We start from the raw sequence: 15,533 nt of genomic DNA, 5'->3' as shown, positions 1-15,533 counted from the left end.
TCAAGGTGGTCACCTGGGATGATTGATCCCACAATCTTCATTTTCTCAAAACCTTTATAATAATTCCTTGTAGGAATGTAACACTGTATTCTTTCAAATAATCCCCATAGAGGGGAGGGAATGTTCTGTGAGGTAAGTGGAATTGGTAAGACTAATCAACAGTCAGGTATTTGAAATAATTTTTAAAATTTTTCTAAAATAAGCTTGCTTAAGATAGATTTCTAGAATCTAAGAGAGTTATTTTAGGTTCAAAATAATCATAGCCTATTTTCTCAACATTTAATGTACTTTTTACAATTAATATATGTGATATAATGATTATATAAAATGACCATTTTCTTACTTTGTGAAATGCTAAATCACTAGGCACAATTAACACAGTGTTGACAGAGAAAGATTAATAGATGAATACAAAGCGTGAATAAATATTGAAAAAAACATTATGCAACATGTTTTTTTCAGTAATCTACGAGGAAATTATTGAGTATAATATCCATGGAAACAACTCTTCAGCTGTATTCCATGTAATCATTGGAACTTACAGCACTAAAAAGTGATTCTCATAAAACTTTTGAAAAGGTTTTATATGATATGTAGATTTCAAAATTTTAATAAATCCATCATTTAAGTTTTTATTTTGAATTTTATTTTAAAATCATTTTTCCATGCTTCTATGATTTGGAACTTTTACATTCAATACCTATCAATTCTATCATAAATTGGGCACTCTGGACTCATACAGTTGGATTCAAATCATATATATATATGTATTATTATTATTATTATTATTATTTTTACATTTTTTGTGGGGAAGTTTGGGCCATACCTGGCCATGTCCAGCGGTTACTCCTGGCTCTGCACTCAGGGATTACTCCTGGCAGTGCTCGGGGGACCATATGGGATGCCGGGGACCAAATCCAGGTTGGCTGAGTACAAGACAAACACCCTCCCTGCTGTACTATCACTCGGGCCAAAAAGTATATAGTTCTTACAAATGAAATTAGTCACCTTGTTAAACAGAGAACCTCTCACCTTGATAACCTTTGAAGGATGGTCTAATTATCACCTTGATAACTTTTTCAAGGATGGTGTGAAGAGCAGCCTGGATTGGGTGGGTGAACTAATGAACCCTCAGCAGTCAGAGTTTACAATCCTACATGGACTCAGAAACTGAGAACAAGGTGTTGCACCTACCTAACCAGCATCCCCTCCCTGCCCCTTCCCCCCCACTGCTTTGAAGTAACTGATTCAGTAAGCGTGCGTTATCTTTGCAAGGGGACGCATTCACGTATGCAGACATTGAGAAGAATGCACTGCAGTATCTGCACGACGGCTCCTTGGCCCGGGAAGACAGCCTGGAGATCTCAGTCACAGACTCACTGACCACCAGCACTGTGGAAGTGAGGGTGCAGGTGACACCATCGCAGGACTCTGGACCTCGGCTGGCCGCGGGGGCCTCGCTCAGCATCACTGTTGCTAGTAAAAGTACAGCTGTCATCACGCGGTCACACCTGGCTTATGTGGTATGTTCCTACACTTGCCTTCTTGCCTCTGCCACCCCACACCCTGTGCCCAACACACACCCTTCAACTAGATTGTCTAGAGGACACTATCCTGACTGAATACCTGAGGTGCGTAAATGCCCATATCCAGGGCTTTTTCTCTATGTCTCTGGCTTTTTGCATTTAGGATTAATCACCCTGTTTATTCCGGGTTACTGCCAATTCTCAAACAGACATAAACATGAATGAGTGGAACATGCATGAAAACACAGTGTGTGTGTGTGTGTGTGTGTGTGTGTGTATGTGTGTGTGTGTAGGAAATGCAGGAATCATCAACAGGAAGCAGTTCCAGTGTAAGAGGTGTGTGTGTGTGTGTGTGTGTGTGTGTGTGTGTGTGTAGGAAATGCAGGAATCATCAACAGGAAGCAGTTCCAGTGTAAGAGGTGTGTGTGTGTGTGTGTGTAGGAAATGCAGGAATCATCAACAGGAAGCAGTTCCAGTGTAAGAGGTGTGTGTGTGTGTGTGTGTGTGTGTGTGTGTGTGTGTGTGTGTGTGTTTAGGAAAGAAATCGTCAACAGGAAGCAGTTCCAGTGTAAGAAATTTCCATTTTTAAGTTCTATCCATAGTCTTTTGACTGGGAATTTTAAGGAAAGGTTGTTTCAGAAATACTTGCCTGGTTTATGACTAGTGGATAATAGTGTTTCCTGTTTCGCTAAGAGAAAGCCTGCACGCTATTGGCTGTCGTCTCAACTCTCTCCCTAGAAAGTCCTGGCACCAGCCTTGGCTCTGCCTCCCTGCCACATTTTCTAGACAAGATGACTCCCCTCCCCTCCCAGGCTCCAAGAAAAGAAACATCTTAGGCCCAGGTAGAGGTAGGGATGCTAGGTTTGTTTTACTTTTCTTTGGCCTAACTACATACGTAATCCGGGTTTACGTGTCTTCTTTCTTTGGTTCTGCCTCTGAAGCTAATAATTCACTTTAGTTTTCAATTATGTGTGTCGTAAATAACTCAGAATTCTATACAAACATATTGATAAGTAGTTTTAACAAATATGTTGAAAATAAGGATTATTTGAATGGAAATCATTCTTAGGATTTTATTCTTTGACTAATTATAAACTTCTAACCAATAACCTGGCCTTTAAAAACAAATAAACAAGGACTGCTGCATTTTAATCCTTGTAATCCCTTTCTGGGCTGAAGACTGGCTAATAAAATCTAGTTCTGAATAGTAGCTTGTAAGATAAAGCATTGGCTTGGGAACAATTGCTTCAATTGCTTTTGCACGGATTTTCCCCTCAAATTGTCTTTTCTTAAATTATGGGAAACTGCATTGCACCCTGATTCTTCTCATGGGTCTAGTTTAGTTTCAGAACAGCTTTTTTTTTTTAATTGACAGGTGATTTTTGTAGGTTATGGTCTTTTGAATCTTATGAAACTCTTGAATTCATAAAAATGTATGAATTCAGATTTAATCAATAGATCACCAAGGCTTGAAAAATGGTTGACAGACCAAAATAGCACTCTTGGAGCAATGCCTGCCCATTAACTGCATATTATAAGCTGCTGCATATCAAAAATGCAAGCCTATTGGCAACTGAACATGTATTTTCAAAAACTGAGTGAATGGGAATTTACGCACTTGAGCAAAAAGACTCCAGAAGAACTCTCTCTGGCTTGTTAAAAGCATAGCACATTTTAAAGACTTAGCTAAATGTTTTAATACTTTCTCTGAGGGTTGTAGAATTGTGTACTTAGTGTCAACTGGAAAAGTTTCCAGATATGCAGATAATGAGTCTTCGGTGAACATCCAGAGAGATTGGGAAAATCATGGGAAGTGGAGCAGAATAGAAAAGGATTTTATTTAGGATGGGTGAGGGGGAGTTGTTGTGCCACACCCAGCAATGTTTACTGTATCTGTGCTCCATAGTGACCCTGTCTGAGCTCAGGGAACCAAATGAGGTGCCAGGGGTCAAACAGGGATCAGCTGCATGAAGGACAAGCTTCTTACCTTCTGAACTATGTGCCTCTGAAAGGAATGTTTTTAATTAGAGTACCATCATGGTACTAAAGTGGCAAATTGTCAAGAGTTGCGAGGTGGTGGGGTGAGGGAGGAGGGACTTAAAAGGAAAAATTTAGGTGCGGAGAGCTAGTACTGTGGATAAGGTGCTTTCCTTTTATGCAACTGATCCAGGTTCAGTCCATGATGCCCCGTATTCCAAGCCCCACCGGAGGTTAACCTTGAGCACAGAGTCTGGAATAATCCTTCAGTACAGCTGGGTGTGAGCCCCGAAATAAAGATGAGGACTCTAAAATTGGATTGTGTGTTGTTTTCCAAAGGTTCCCTATACACAATTTGCTGTTCAGAGAGGGGTGTGATATCTGGGTTGTGTAGTAAGATTAAATGGCTTTTAAGCCAGTCTCACCCTTACAAAAGTAGTAACCCTTGACCAGTTATTAAAATTCTATATAGTCTTAGTTTTCTTGTCTATTATTTGGGAGAGATGATATGAGATTGTTTCAAAGAGACTAATAACATTTTTATGCACCAGCAAAAAAATACAATAATTCAAAAATATGATACTACTTATAATATTTTATGCTCACATCGAGGAATAGATGTAACAAAAGATGTGTAACTCCTAGGGAAAATTGATGCTGAGTCTAATGAAAATCCAAAAGAATGTCATGACAAGGTATTAGAAATAAAAGGAGAATTTATCAGGGGGAAGATAAAGAAGTAGCACTAGCATTGTTTTTCATGACCAAAACATCGCTAATAAACGCAACTGAAAAGAAGACACAATTCATAATGAGCACTATAAAAATCATCACTGGACTAAATCTACAAATTTAATCCAGGCAGAATCTCTATAGGGAGTATTATAACTCTTAATTAATAGATGTTTATTGTTTGTTTCTTTTTTGTTGTGGGTCACACTCAGTGGTGCCCAGGGCTTACTCTGGGCTCTATACTCAGGGATCACTCCTGGCGGACTCAGGAGACCATATGGGGAACTGGTGCTAGGTCAGCCATATGCCAGTCAAGTGATGTCGATCCACTCACTGATCAATGTTTTAAAACACAAATAAATAACAACAGATGCCATATTCATAAATAGGAAGATTTAGTATCAAAATATATCCATTCTCCTACAAATTGATCGTTCATTAAGTTGACAGTTAAAAGCCTAGTGGACTTTCTAGGAAACATGATAAGCTGAGTTGAAAATATTTAAAGAAAGATAAAAAGAGATCAAATTCTGAAAGCTAATGATAGGAGTGCAAGTTTATCTGATACCGAGGTTTGTTATAAACCTGCACCATTTAAAGCAGGATAGCAGAGACATCTGCTAGAGTCCAGAAACAGAGCTACACTTAGGTCAGCGATAGCAAACAGATGCAGAAGTCAGATCAGTGGAAGTCAGGTTGACAATATGGTTGACGTGATGATGATTCGTACAGGGGGGAAAGGACTTGTACCGCTATCTCATCCCATACTAATTCCAAATTACTGTTTTAGATACTGATTACTGATTACAGATACTGATTCCAAAGTACTGAAATATCTTTATAAAAATTTGAGAATTGCTTTGTAAAATATAGGTGGCTATTTTAATGATATGGGGATAGGAAGAATTTCTTAAACTAGAAACAAAAAGCACTAACTATAAAGAAAAGATTGATAAATTTAACTATATTAAAAATAAATTTATGTTTTCCAAGACATCGTCTATTCAGGAAATAGACAAGTTACAAATTGGAAAAAAGATTTGCAACACATATAAGCAAAAAGAAAATATAAAGAACTCCACGGATCAAGAAGGAAGAAAATAACCCAGTAGAAAAATGAGCAGGAGACAGTAATTAATAGACATTTCAGAAGAGGAGCCTATACAGGGTCAATAAATATCAAAAGTGATAGGGTAAAGCAAATCAAAACTATACGGATCTTCTTCAACTCATGATGGAATTACATCCATATAAACCCATTGTATCTAGAAAACATTAGAAACTGAAATCCGTTTAATAGATAACAATCATAGTTTTTATTAATACCTAATAACCATAGTTTAAGCTAACCTACTTTAAACATATTCAGAACACCATACACCAGCCTCGGTTGGGTGAAATCTAACACAAATCCTATTTCATAACAATGTTGAGTATTGTGTGTAATTTTATTGAGTGAATTGTGCTGAAATTGAAAAACGGCCTCTAGAGCAATGTTCCTCAGCCGCGGGCAATGTGAACCCCCTAGATGTTAGTGAAAACCCTGTAAATGGGAGACCACAGCATTGGGCGAGAGGCTATCTGGTAAGACAGGACAAGGGGACAGGACAATCGGAAGAGTCAAGGAACACTGCTGGAGAGTGTCCAGTTCCCCCCCACCCAGGACTCCATGGCTGGTGTGGAACAATGGTCAGCAGTTGCCGGCCTGCACTGAGAGAGAGTTATACTCATGCGACTAGCCCAGGAAAGAATCAAGATTCAGATCGAAGTCATGTTTCTATCCAATGGGTACCACTTTGATACCATTGTGAAGTCAAGAAAGATGGTGAATTCAGCTTTTATTAGGCCATTGTAATCTGGGAAAGGTATATAATTTTATATTAACTTAATTGCCGGGATGGCAAAGTCAGAAAAGAACAAACCAAATATTGGAGAGACAGTGATCGATGGGAAGTCCTTAGCGGAACTAGAATCGCCACCTTAGAAATGAACTTGGCATTGTCTTTGGGAGTGAATATTCATCTGGCATAATCTTTCCACTCCTAGATCATATCCAAGAGAAATTTGTATATGTACAGCAAAGGTCAGGCACAGAAATATCCCTGCAGTATGTATTCTGTACTCTTTGTAACAGCAAAGGTATTGAAGCAAACCCAGTGCTCACCAAGAGGTAGAAGGGTAACTTACTCTGTGGGGAATTAGGAAGTCCTCAAAACTGATGAACTATAACTATGCAGTGTTTGGTGGATCTTAAAAAATCTACTATTGTTTGCCACTCAATGCCTCTTTTGCAGACCACAACACCCAAAAGGAGAGAGAGAACACAGGGGATTGCCCTGCCACAGAGACGGGGGGATGGGGGGATGGGGGTGGGAGGGATATTATCCATGGTGGTGGAAAATGGGCACTGGTGGAGGGATGGGTATCTGATCATTGTATAATTGAAACCAAAGCACAAAAAATTGTAAATCTACAACTTTAAAAAAAATAAAATAAAATAAAGGGAAAAAAAAATAAAAAAAAAATCTACTATTGACTAAAAAAAAAAAAATCCCACAAAACTAGAATCTAACTCTCTTAACGGCCTCTATGTGTGTATGTGTGTGCGTATGTGTGCGTGTGTGTGTGTGTGTCTGTGTGTGTGTATCTGTATGTCTGTTTTGTGGTTGATTTGGGGGGAATGTTTTTACAAAAAGACCTTCAAAGATATTTTATAGTAAAATATTAAACTATCAAAAAATTCAAGGACAGGAGAAGCAAGATTCCGAGGTTGATATGTCCAGGAGCAGGGAAGCACATAGGAAAGAAAATGCTAATTTGCAAAGTTAAGTATTCTGGTTGAACAGTGGGTCTATCAGGAAAATGAAAACTGAATTAACACAAAAGAAATAAGGACTAGGAGTAGAAAAGTAGCTTGAGAACAGATCTATATTCTTGGGCATTTAATTTCAAACACTTTAAAACCCAGTTATTTGGGATTTCAACCATAATCATATGATATGCATGACATAAAAAAGACAAAGCTTGTCTTTGTCAAATTTGTCAACACAGACTGTAGAATCTATTAATTTTAATCTAATTAGTACTGTTGCAGAAGACAGTAGTAGAGAATTCTCAGGGTCATTTTAGAGTGCTCACCTCCCCTGGGACCCTTCATACCCCACCCAGGCTGCTATCAGAGATTCTTGTACAAGAGTGTGGGCAGTTCACTGTGAGGGCCAGAGGAGGTGGTCTGTGTGGGCCCTGGGGGTGAGTATGACAGGGCCGCCCTGAGGTGCTCAGAGACCTTCAGAGCTGCACCTAGCAATGCTCTGGGGGCGTTTAAGGACTGAAACAGGGTTGGAAGTATGCAAAGCAAAAGCCTTCACCCCTGCACTAACTCTCTGGCCCTTCTCCGCAGCCATTTAAAACATGCTCTCTCAGAAGGTATTCACAGTATAAAAGAAAGCCTTCACATTGTATGAGAAAATAGGAAACATTTGCAAATGTAAGGGAAGTGTCCCAAGTTTTGTAGCTCCTGTGGATATGAGTGACCACTGCTGGTGTAGTGGTCACCGTGATTGAAGATGACAATTGGAAATTGGATGGGGTAGGGATCTGGAGAGGGTCTTGCACACCTCACAGAGCTGTGACGCTATCTCCTTGATGTTATTTCACAGTCCACTGATAAATCAGTCAATGGTGAAAATTCACTGAAGATCTTTCAGTCATGTGTGTTAATGATAAATGAGTTAAAAGGAAGATTAACATAGATGTGTAGATGTGACCAGAGAGATCATACTGGGGGAATGCCCTTGTCTTGTATGTTACTGTCCCAAATTCAGTTCCAGACATATACATAGCCTTCCTGTCACCACCGGGAACGGTGCCTGAGCATAGATCCAGGAGTAAAGCCCTGGCAATGCCTGATAAAGTCCACAACCCCCAGTAAAGAAGCAGATGGAGCAATAGCACAGCAGTAGGGCGTCTGCCTTGCACGCAGCCAACATGGCCGACCTGAGTTCAATTCCTCCGCCCCTCTCGGAGAGCCGTGCAAGCTGCCGAGAGTATTCGATATGCCAGACACAGTAACAACAAAGTCTCCAATGGAGACGTTACTGGGCCCGCTCAAGCAAATCGATGATCAACGGGAGGGCCTTTAAAATAGAAATAAGAGCAATTTTATGATGTTTCATTGAATCTCGGAACTATCAAATTTTAAAAGAGCCCTGGGCAGGGTTCGTGGGGTGGGGGGGGGGGGGGTGTTGGGAAGCAGAGGGCGGAGAGCTAACTGAAGGAGTTCAATGCACGCATTGCAATACAGGAGGTCCAGCTCAATCCCAGGCATCACATGGTCCACCATCTGAAGCAACCACATCACCACCTGAAGCAACCCCCAAGTAATTCTCTGGGAGTCGCCCCTGAGCATGGCGGACTATGTCCCTGAAATTTTTTTTCTTTATTTAAAATCTCGAGGTGTGGGAGGAAGGGATCTTTTATTTATTTTTATTTATTTATTTATTTATTTATTGCTTTTTGGGTCACACCTGGCGATGCACAGGGTTTACTCCTGGCTCTGCACTCAGGAATTACTCCTGGCGGTAGCTCAGGGGACCATATGTGATGCTGGGAATCGAACCCGGGTCGGCCGCATGCAAGGCAAATGCCCTGCCCACTGTGCTATCTCTCCAGCCCCTATGTCCCTGAAATTTAAAAATTCATAAATAAAGTGTAATTTCCATCTGGGGAATTATTACTCCCAACAATTATAATAATGATAATTATTATTCCGGCAGAGTCTGGCAAACTCCCCGTGGCATACCCAATATGCCAAATACCAGTAAAAATGATGGGTCTCATTCTCCTAAGAGCCTTGAATATATTCTCAGGGCTAGGATGAAGGAGACGTTACTGGGGCCTGCTCGAGGCAATCGACGATTAACAGGATGATTTGTGATTTTGTGATTATTCCTCAATAATAGAGACATAGGTCAAGTTGTCAGAGCATATTCCTAGCTTGGGAGAAGCCTCAGCACTTACACACCACTGCTGGGCCAGCTATCCCCTCCTGATGACATACCTCAGCTGTCTGTGCCTCGTGGCCATGAAAGTGTATACTTGAGGGTACAATGGAGAGTGCCACATTTCCCCTCATCGCTGTATTGGAGAGGGCAAGTTGCCATCCCCACAGCCAGCTGCTCTCAACGACAAAGCCCTAGGGAAACTACCCAAGCAAGTGTTGCCTAGAGATTTCCAAAAATACTTTCTTTTCTTTTCTTTACTTTTCTTTTTTAACAGTGCCAGGGATAGAATCCAGGACCTCACACATTTAAAAAAAATTATTAAATATTTTTTTGGATACTGCCAAACCATGCTCCGAAGGCCTCGGGGCCATTTCACATGATACTATGCCAACTAGACAAGCTGGTTCCTCATAAGGGCCCTAGGTTTTGGCCCTGCTCTGGCAGAATTCAGTGCCAGGAGACTCCTGGGCATTGAACCAGGGTCATGAACATCTGGTGCTACCTCCTTATTCCAGCGAAAACAAATCATCTTGATGGAAGAGAAAATAGTTCATTAAGACACTCAATTATCAGTTATGTTGGAACACAGAAGCTAAATTTATTTTCTCAATAAACAACACATAATGAAAGGAAAGTGGTCTTTACGTCTTAAGTACTCAGAGATTCCTTCCTGATAGAATGAAGTTCATAAACTAGCCAAAATTCCCTTTTTAAATGAAACCTTTGTCATCTTGAATACTACTTAAAGCCATCCTTCTGTTTCTTTATCATGTTACGAGATGCTGTAATTAAATTTTACTTGTTTCTAAAAAAACAACTGTCCTGAGGAACTCTGGCAGAAACCAACATCTGTCTTTATAGATGGATTACTTACAGTTTTGTCTCTTTTGTTCTTCACTAGATGCTTGCCGTAAAACCACAACCTGTGAGGAATGCTAGGGTGTCACTGAGTTTATGCCCCAGAACCAAAGTGCATGTTTCTCCTGTTCTCCTAAGAGCTACTCTTGAAAGAAGATACTATCAAAGCAGCATTTTAAGATGAATAAATACCAGGGTTTTCATGTACTTTGAAATGATGTTGATTTATCACAAAGTGAAGGAAACATCCACTTCTGCCACATAATGGCAGAAGTGATCTTTTGCTACTGGACGTGTTTATTCCTGCAAATGAGCACTAATGTCTGGCTCATTTTCCTGAATAGGATGATTCTTCACCAGACTCAGAGATACGGATTCGATTAAGCTCTCTACCCAGGTATGGCACTCTCTTAAAAACCGAAGGACCGGAGGTGGAAGAACTGTCCGAGGTTTCCAACTTCACAATGGAAGACATCAACAGCAAAAAAATTCGGTATATACTACTTTATAGTACTTAAAAGATATTTCTTTAAAACTTTTTTTTTGTTTTGCTTCTGTTTGGGGCTATACCCAGCGATTCTCAGAGGTTACTCCTGACTCTGCGTTCAGGAATTGCTCCTGGCAGTCCTTGGGGGACCATATGGGATGTCTGGGATCGAACCCGGGTTGGCCACGTGCAGGGCAAATGCCCGACCTGCTGTGCTACTGCTGCGGCCGAATTTTTTTTTTAAATTTTTAAAAATTTAAGCATCTAAATCTCAACTCCCTTGAAAGAAGGAACTGCTTTGGGATCCAATTTGAAGAATGGAGCTGTCATCTTACCTGACTTGTCATTGTTGTTCATTAGATTCTTCTGCTTCTTTAGGTACTCAGCTGTACTTGAGACTGAAGGCCACATGGCTACGGACAACTTCCACTTCTCTGTCTCTGATATGGACCATAACCATCTGGACAATCAGATGTTTACCATCACGATCGTTCCTGTCAAGAGCCCACCTCCAGTCATTGCCTTTGCTGACCTTATCACGGTAAACAATTCTCAGATCAATAAACATTGAGTGCCACACAGAGCCAGAATCCATGCAGTGTAAATGAACAGTTGCTGCTGAATTGGCTGCCAAGTGCTTCCCCCAAAGTGTCTAGGCAGGAGGACGAAATCCCAATCATGACTTTGCAGAAAGTATGAAAATAATTGTATATGGACTACCTAATCATTATGTCCTTATTACTTAGCAAATATTTATGATGATGGACAGACATATATATATTTTGTGTACTGTGCTAGTTATGTATAGTTTAGGAGTAAATTCGAAATGAAATATTCTTTGAAGTAAATTTATAGTATATTGTTGGCAGAAACTAAAACATTGGGTTATGGGCTTTATGTCAAAGCCCCAAGTCAGTCTTTATTTTAATTTGATGCTTACCACTAAGTATTGACAATTATTTGGAGTGAGGAGGGTGGGGTTTGTGTAACATATTCTAATTATAGGCATTACCTGGATCTGAGATCTAGTGCTGGTTCTGCCCACTTCTTAGCTTAGATGGATCACGTAATCTTTCTTAGACTCAATTCCCTCATCTTTAAAACAGAACCCTTCTTGTCACATAGATGATTGTTCTAATAATCAATAACATGGCATTAAAATATGATTACAGGCTATTGGAGATAGCACTGAAGTTAGTTAAGCACTTGGCCAGGTCCTGGTTGAATCCCAACCCACAAATGGTGCCCTGAGTGCAGGGCCAAGTGCATCCCATGAGCATTGCTGGATGTGGCCCCTTCCCCCCACCCCTCAAACTACAGGACCTGCATGTGATATTCTGGAAAGTTCATTCATTTTCCTTATCCTACTTCATATAGATCCCATAAAACCAAAGTCTCAGGAGGTTTACTGATCGTGTTGAGCAACTGAAAATTCACACATAAAAGCTGAAGCCTTGTTGTTGTTGTTGTTGTTGTTGTTGTTGTTGTTATTTGGGGCCATAACCAGTGGTATTCAAAGCTGACTCCTGACTCTGAGCTTAGGGATCACTCCTGGTGGGCTGAGGGAACACTTGGGGTTGCTGGGGATCGAGCCTGCGTCAGCCACATGCAAGGCAAGCTTCTTACATGCTATACTATCTCACCATGAATTGCTTCTAAATGGTTTTGATATCCCCATATTTATACCTTGGATATGCCCAAGGTATAAATATGAATGTCCTTCCACTTTGTAACTTATAGACATCCTTCATTTCAACTGGGCTACTCAGAATGCAGTTACACTGTCCTAATCCAGCAAGCCAGCAAGAAACTCCAGGCTCAGGCTACAGAATTAACACACGGAACAGTGTCCTAGGTGGAGGAATTGCTGGGAGCACTGCTTTTACTGACACTAATTTCTCTTTCCTGTTGACTTAAAAAATAAAATGAAATAAAAGTGCCATCATGGTAAAAAAAAAAACAGTAAAATAAAATAAGCTCTAACTCTTAGCAATGGTGCATTCTCTCTGACCACATACTGTACATTTCTGCTCTCTGGGAGAAAATGGGACTTTCGTTCTGGGCGGGAAGAGTGTAGAGTGGGATTGTCCGTGAAGGACCTGAGGAGGATGTGGGCTTCTGACTGCCGGCTCGGAAAGAAGCAAGCTGCCATTCTGTGCTGCAGCTGTACAAAATCGCACGGGTGATTAGAATGGGCCAGAGCGACTTTATCACCAGATCCATCATCGAAAGAAGCACAGCTCTGAAGGGTGAGCCAGAAGTTACTGAGTGTGAGTGCAGCTTCGAGAGGCACTGACACAGCCTGTCTGCTACAGCTGATGCATTTCTCTCCCCTTCTGGGCAAGCTCTGCCTCCTCAAAGGGTGGAAACGTCATGGAAGGTCACTCCGGAGGGATACTTTCCTTGTGGGTTCTTTTTGACTGCAAAAAGACCTCCCAAGGACTCTTTTTTTTTATTGAATCATGGTGAGATACAGTTCCAGAGCTTTCATGTTTGAGTTTCAGTCATACAATGATCAAACACCCATCCCTCCATCTGTGCACATTCTCCACCACCATTGTCCCCAGTATAGCCCCGCCCCTCTTAACCCTCCCCCTGCCTCCATGGCAGACAATTTCCCCCCTACTCTCTCTCCACTTTGGGGCCTTATGGTTTGCAATACAGATATATTTGTTTCTTTCTCAGGTTGATGAGGGCGGCAGAGCCCCGCTGTCATTTCACCATTTCTTTGCTACCGACGAGCACGACAACCTCCGGAGAGATGCCGTCATTAAAATCAGCGCTCTGCCCAAATTCGGCTGCATTGAGAACACGGGGACAGGTACCCACGAGAGCGCTTGCTGTAGGGATGCTCAGGACCTGAACGCAGGGAGGGTGGAGGGAGTTTCCTAACTTTACACAAACCCAGAGTTTGGAAACTGAGGAAGAATCGAACCGTTTTGAAGAAAGGGAAGGAAGTTGCCACTCACTGAACAAAATTAGAGATAGGCAGTGAACAGACGATGAACAATCACAGGTGTTCCTATCAGTAAACCAAACAGACAGAAACTACCCCCTCCCCACCACCCTCTCAGTGCTGTAGGTCCTGGTGGGGGAGACAGATAAGAAACTAATAAATGAGAAATTTGTGCATGCTGATAAGTAAGTCAATGCAATGGAAAACTAAGGGAAGGGGGTTCAGGGTGCCTGCTGAGGGGGAGGAAAGGGAGTGTGGCTTGCACTTAGAATTGATTGTTAGGGCAGCAGAGATGTCCTTGCTCTTCGAGGCCACCTCAGTGGAGCTCAGACAGAGCTTAAGTGTCAGCTCCTTCTCAGGTGGGGACGTGCAGAATTGAGATGCTGCCTGTCTGTCTGTGCCCCTCCACTCCATACTCCTCCCCCTCCGCCATCTGCCCGCACCCCGTGCCCTTGGTGGTTCTGCATTGAAGGGGAGGTGAGCAGGCATGCGTTGTCCACACCCCCTCGGGACCACAGTGACTGGCAGCCGAGACAGCTCCTGGCAGGTCGCTGTGCATCTGCCTCTGGAATGAGCTTCCTAGCACCCGCGCTTGGCTCTAATTGGCACGCAGCTCCCACAGAGACACCGTTCACTGACCAGCGTGGTGCCTGGGACCGAGCTGGTGCTCAATTATCAGTGATCTTCCTGCTTCCCTCTACACAGCCCCGGCTTTTTTTCTTATCTTTCTGCGTTCGCAGTTACATGTTTTTTATGCCAGGTTAGATGTATCTCAACACACGTCTGTATGCGGCATGATAGAAGTGAACATGGGGGGATGGAGCGATAGTGCAGCGAGTAGGGCATTTGCCTTGCACTCAGCCAACCTAGGTTCAATCCCGGACATCCCATATTGTCCCCTGAGCAATGCCAAGAGTAATTCCTGAGTGCAAAGCCAGGAGTAACCCCTGAGCATTGCTGGTGTGACTCAAAAAGAAAAAAAATAAGTGGAGATGGATAAGACACAGCCCCTGCCCCTGCCTTGGGAGCGAAACGGATTGGAAGACTGAGAAGCTATCCCCAAAATGAAATGCCAGGGCTAGGAAGGTAACTGGACAGAATGCTTTTGCCCGGGAAAGCAGGAAAGTGTGAGGACGTGACCTTTGAGTTGGAATGTGCAAGGTTAGTGGGAGTTGCTGAAGGATGGGCCTATTGGGTTAGGGAGGGTAAGGTGAGTGAGGGCAGGAAGAAGGACAGGGACAAAGGTTAGAAGTCATTAAAGGATGCTTGCTTCTCCTCTTCTCTCCAGGAAATTTCTCATTAACCCTGACTAGTTCCATTCTTTGTTAACCTGGAATGGCATGTGGAGGAATATTTCATTGGTCCAGAATTTAAGTATCTGGCAAGCCTTGATTCCCTGAAAAGTTATTGTTAACAGGCATACAACTTACCCAGGGGATCGTGAAACACAGTTTTCTTGGGTAGCAAGCCCATGTTCCTATTGTGAGGGTCTTTATGGCTCATGCATTGCCATTTTTCACTGGATTTTGCTATTCTTTTTTGGTTCAAGGACCACACTTGGAGCACAGTTGCTGCTCAACATTCATTGCCCAAGAATAAAGCAAAGTGGGTCAGCAAGTCACACATTCTGGGGGCCAGAGTGATAGTACAGCAGATAGGGCACTTGCTTTGCACGTGACTGACCTGGGTTCAATTCCCAGCATCCCACTTGGTTTTCCGAGCACTGCCAGGAGTAATTCATGAGTATAGAGCCTGGAGTGATCCCTGAGAATTGTCAGGTATGATCCCAAAAGGAAAAAAAGAGTGACTCATCCTTAAAGTTCTCAAGCTGGCTCCAAGGGAGAAATTATTTAGCCTGTGTACCAAGCCAAGTCTGTTTTAAGCCACCGAGATTTAGATTTAGATTCCAACTATTGTCTTTTTTGTTAAAAAGAGCTATTAGAAGAAGTGGATTTCCTTAATCTTTCCCTTTCGCCCTCTGCTCTTCCACTTGG

At 42.0% G+C, this 15,533-nt stretch overlaps 1 protein-coding gene across 1 annotated transcript in view; it reads left to right on the top strand.

Annotated features, from left to right (window-relative positions):
* Positions 1-15,533, top strand: part of FRAS1 (Fraser extracellular matrix complex subunit 1) — a 508,077-nt gene that overhangs the window by 385,234 nt on the left and 107,310 nt on the right. Inside the window, exons 38-41 of the mRNA XM_056111320.1 lie at positions 1,276-1,523; positions 10,441-10,589; positions 10,962-11,124; positions 13,269-13,404. Of these exons, the coding sequence (XP_055967295.1) occupies positions 1,276-1,523; positions 10,441-10,589; positions 10,962-11,124; positions 13,269-13,404 (696 nt within the window). The remainder of the gene's footprint in view (positions 1-1,275; positions 1,524-10,440; positions 10,590-10,961; positions 11,125-13,268; positions 13,405-15,533) is intronic.

The sequence above is a fragment of the Sorex fumeus genome, unplaced genomic scaffold (genome assembly GCF_029834395.1).
Source record: "Sorex fumeus unplaced genomic scaffold, SorFum_2.1 ptg000013l, whole genome shotgun sequence".
NCBI classification, from domain to species: domain Eukaryota; kingdom Metazoa; phylum Chordata; class Mammalia; order Eulipotyphla; family Soricidae; genus Sorex; species Sorex fumeus.
The sequence above is the reverse complement of the archived record's forward strand: the minus strand, read 5'-3'. Positions and strand labels throughout refer to the sequence as shown.